Source organism: Malania oleifera, chromosome 12 (assembly GCF_029873635.1).
Source record: "Malania oleifera isolate guangnan ecotype guangnan chromosome 12, ASM2987363v1, whole genome shotgun sequence".
In the NCBI taxonomy this organism is placed as follows: Eukaryota; Viridiplantae; Streptophyta; class Magnoliopsida; order Santalales; family Ximeniaceae; genus Malania; species Malania oleifera.
In genome coordinates this window covers 53,604,553-53,608,023 of record NC_080428.1, presented here as the reverse complement: position 1 = coordinate 53,608,023, position 3,471 = coordinate 53,604,553, and the positions used below count along the sequence as shown (strand labels likewise).

Sequence of the window (3,471 nt, the reverse complement as noted above, 5' to 3'; positions counted from 1 at the left end):
AAGACTCTTTGTAAAAGGTGTGTAATTTCGAAGAATTATTTTCAAATTTTGTACTCTTGTTCCATAATCACCATTGACTTAACTAAACTAGTAATTGAGTGCTCAATTTTGTAGATAAAAATATTTAAAATTTTTAGAAGTTAAAAAGTATGCGAAAATTCTAAAATATAAAGGAAATGCATGCAAAAAATTTGATAGCTATACACAGTAGTGTAATTTAAACTTAATGATTCAACATTAATAAGGGGTCTCTAGGAGTGCACAAGTATAGAGGTGTGCGTGTGTAAATGTATGTATATATATGACTTGTGTGTCTACATATATTAATATACAAATCTAGAGGCATATGAGCTAGAAGAGAGTTAGAGAACACACAACATCCATCCATCATTTGTAATTTGTGGTATTATAATTATGCCAAAAGATACATATGGAGGTTTTATTATTATTTTTATTTTTTTTTATTTTTTATGGTATGAGAAATTTATTTATATGGCTAGAGGACCTCTCTTAGTGAGGCTAAGTCTTGATTATTGTTGTTTAGATTACGGGATAGGAAGCATCCCTAGCGAGTCGACACCGACCTCGCAGAATCTTCATATACCCATCTTCACCCCATTCTAGACCCCAAGAATTCTTCAGCAACCAATACTCCACACCAGTTTCATCGTCAGTCTGATAACCAACCAGAGTCATGGCATGGTTCAATCTACTATCGCACCAACCTGTATATAGCCTGCCGCGGTAGTACCTGAATTGCCTACTTCTAGCGTTGATGGCAATCGAGATTGGCTGGTTAGCCACCGCCTTCAACAACGCATTCTCGCTATTGGCGGGGACTCGTTCGAAGGCACTGATAGCGGCTGCAGCTTTATTGGTCATTTTCTTCAAGTTGCAATGTCCGCCATCGCTTCCACTGTATGGGTAGTTAGTTTCACGGGCAAGACCATTTTTTTTAATGAACTGGAAGACATATACCATTAGTCCTCCCAAGCAGCCCATATTAAGCTTTCTGTCACAATCCACTAACTCTTGTTCTGATAGAGAAATTAGGTTGCCAGTTTTTATTTGAGTGATTCCTTTGACGGCTGCTACCACAGAGAATGCCCAACAAGAACCTATATATGATTATTGGAAGGAAAATGATTAGCATCCAACCCAAAATCCATTTTACTGGCCCGACTAGATATAAGGATAAAGGATCAAGAGAAATTATTAGATATATTGGATATATACACTAGATCTAACTTGATTTCGTTATTTAATTAGATTATATACGATTAATGGAAGGAAAATGATTAGCATCCAACCCAATTATATATACATATATATACATGGTGAAATCATGTTAAATCCATTATATATATAATATCCAAGAAAAACCCATTTTAATTGATACCTGAATAGATGTAAGGGTAAATGATTGGGAAAATTATTAGGTATATACACTAAAGCTAACTTAATTTTGCTATGTGTACATGTTTAATTAAATTAAATAAATTTTTTTATATACATGCAAAATCATGTTAAATTCACTGAACACACTCATTATACCTAATATTTTCTCGAGGGATCGAACCTGCTATATGGACTTATAAAACTACCCTTAGGGTATTCATATTTGGCATACCACCTAGGATGAAAGAAAAGGTTGGAAATGTAAATAAACATAAAAATAAGACAAATTTCAAAATTACTCATAATTCTCCACAAGTTTACCATCTTCATGTATATTATTTTCCATTGTTATCCAAATTAAACTCTATTCCAAGAGGTTTGAATAACTTTATAGGCATATAGTAGGCAGATCCAGTAGGCATTGCTAATTTAATTCTTTGATTGTTATTCTTGTACTCTCGAGGTGGGATACTTAGGTTAGTACATTATGTTGATCGAGACTCGACTTTTCCAATCTAGCACTCATATATGACTCGTACCTTAAAGCTATAAATTAAATTAGGTTTGGGAATAGTGTTCAAATCCTCTCCATTTCCCACTTTTATCTCAACTATTTTTTTTCCTTTACAAAGAATGCGATCCATATTAATTTATTACTAAGCGTACACAATTAATAAAATAATAAAGAACGGGCCAAAAGTATAGAGAAAAAAGAATTGGGTGGTTAAGGAATTAAGTTGGAGGTTACAAGTACCTTTAAAATATATATATTTTTAATTAAATTATGTATCCTTTTTACCCTTATTATAGCTTTGATTTTTAATGTGTAATTTCAAAGTAATGTAATTAAATTTCAATGGTGATGTTGAAATAATGAAACAACTAAGTGAAAACTAAAACTGTTTACTAGAATTCAATATTTCTAGTAATTTTAGCTTATTTTCATATCATATTGTATATACATATGTATATATATTTTTTGCATGTCCTTATATTTACATGAAATTTTCTATTAGGAATAAAGTTTTTTTTCTGGGACTTAGAATTAAGATGGTGGAGGCCTTTGGACTCTTTATCTCCTTACCAAGTTCAGGGTGGCCATGAACTCCGCCAGTGTCAGGTCTGCAAACTGATTGACGGATAATTTGTAGGGATGGTTCCCGGCGCGGTTATGGAGATCTATGAGTTTCACGTTGCTCTTGAATATCTCAAATCGGCGGTCCCTCTCGTCGGCGTCCACATGCAGCCGGCCGTACTTGGCGGACCACTCCTGGTACCTTTGGTGCATGTACTGCTCGTACCCATACACACTGGGATATGAAGTCGAGGCCTGGCACGCCCGCATGCAAGAAAGCAGCAGTACAACTGTCAACCAGATCATGGTAGCTGTCCACTGTTTGTGCTTTGAAGCCATTTGTGATCTGACGCTGCCAATTGGAAAAAGAAGAAGAAAAAGAGAAGAAACATTGCTACTGCTATCAGAATTATACTTTAAAATTTAATATTGACAAAGAAGCCATTTAGCATGGTTAGTAATTAAGTTAAGCCGAGAAAGTATTGAGAAATTAGATCATGTTTAGAAGACAAGAGAATTTGGATTTTAGATTTGAACAGGTATGAAATATAGCACCATATAATCAAAGTTATGCTTCCAAACATAACCTTAACCTTTAATTTTTGAATCTTGTCACATTTAAGTGGAAAATAATAGAGACCTTGCAGCTTTACATGCATAATTTGTGAGTTTATGTGTTTGTGTGTATGGTAAATTTTTTCCTTAACAATATATTGAATTTTTTATGTAGACAATCATACAATTACTCCATGTTTGGGAGCTATATTCTAGGTCTTTGATTTAGATATAAAATATAGTACAAAATCATATTGAATTTTGTCCAAATCTCAAAAACCTTAAATTTGAGATCGGAGATTCATACTATCAAACGCAATCTTAACAAATTTATAGATAATGCACAAATAATAAATTAAAGAAGCTCCATATATACAAACATTTAATTATGTATAATAGTAAATTGCTAGGAAAAGATGGCTCATAAAAAACTTACTCAAAGC

The 3,471-nt window shown here is 33.2% G+C and overlaps 1 protein-coding gene across 1 annotated transcript; it reads right to left on the bottom strand.

Annotated features, from left to right (window-relative positions):
* Positions 1–540: 540 nt before the first annotated feature.
* On the bottom strand, positions 541–2,812 carry LOC131143930 (thiol protease SEN102-like). Its single transcript, XM_058092283.1, has 3 exons — positions 2,483–2,812; positions 1,384–1,399; positions 541–1,118 (listed from the first exon to the last, which is right to left on the bottom strand). Exons 1-3 carry the CDS (start codon positions 2,810–2,812, stop codon positions 541–543), a joined length of 924 nt encoding a protein of 307 aa, XP_057948266.1.
* Positions 2,813–3,471: the final 659 nt, after the last annotated feature.

Excerpts from the sequence above, each read along its gene's own strand:
- LOC131143930 (XM_058092283.1), bottom strand. The coding sequence starts at position 2,812 with ATGGCTTCAAAGCACAAACAGTGGACAGCTACCATGATCTGGTTGACA.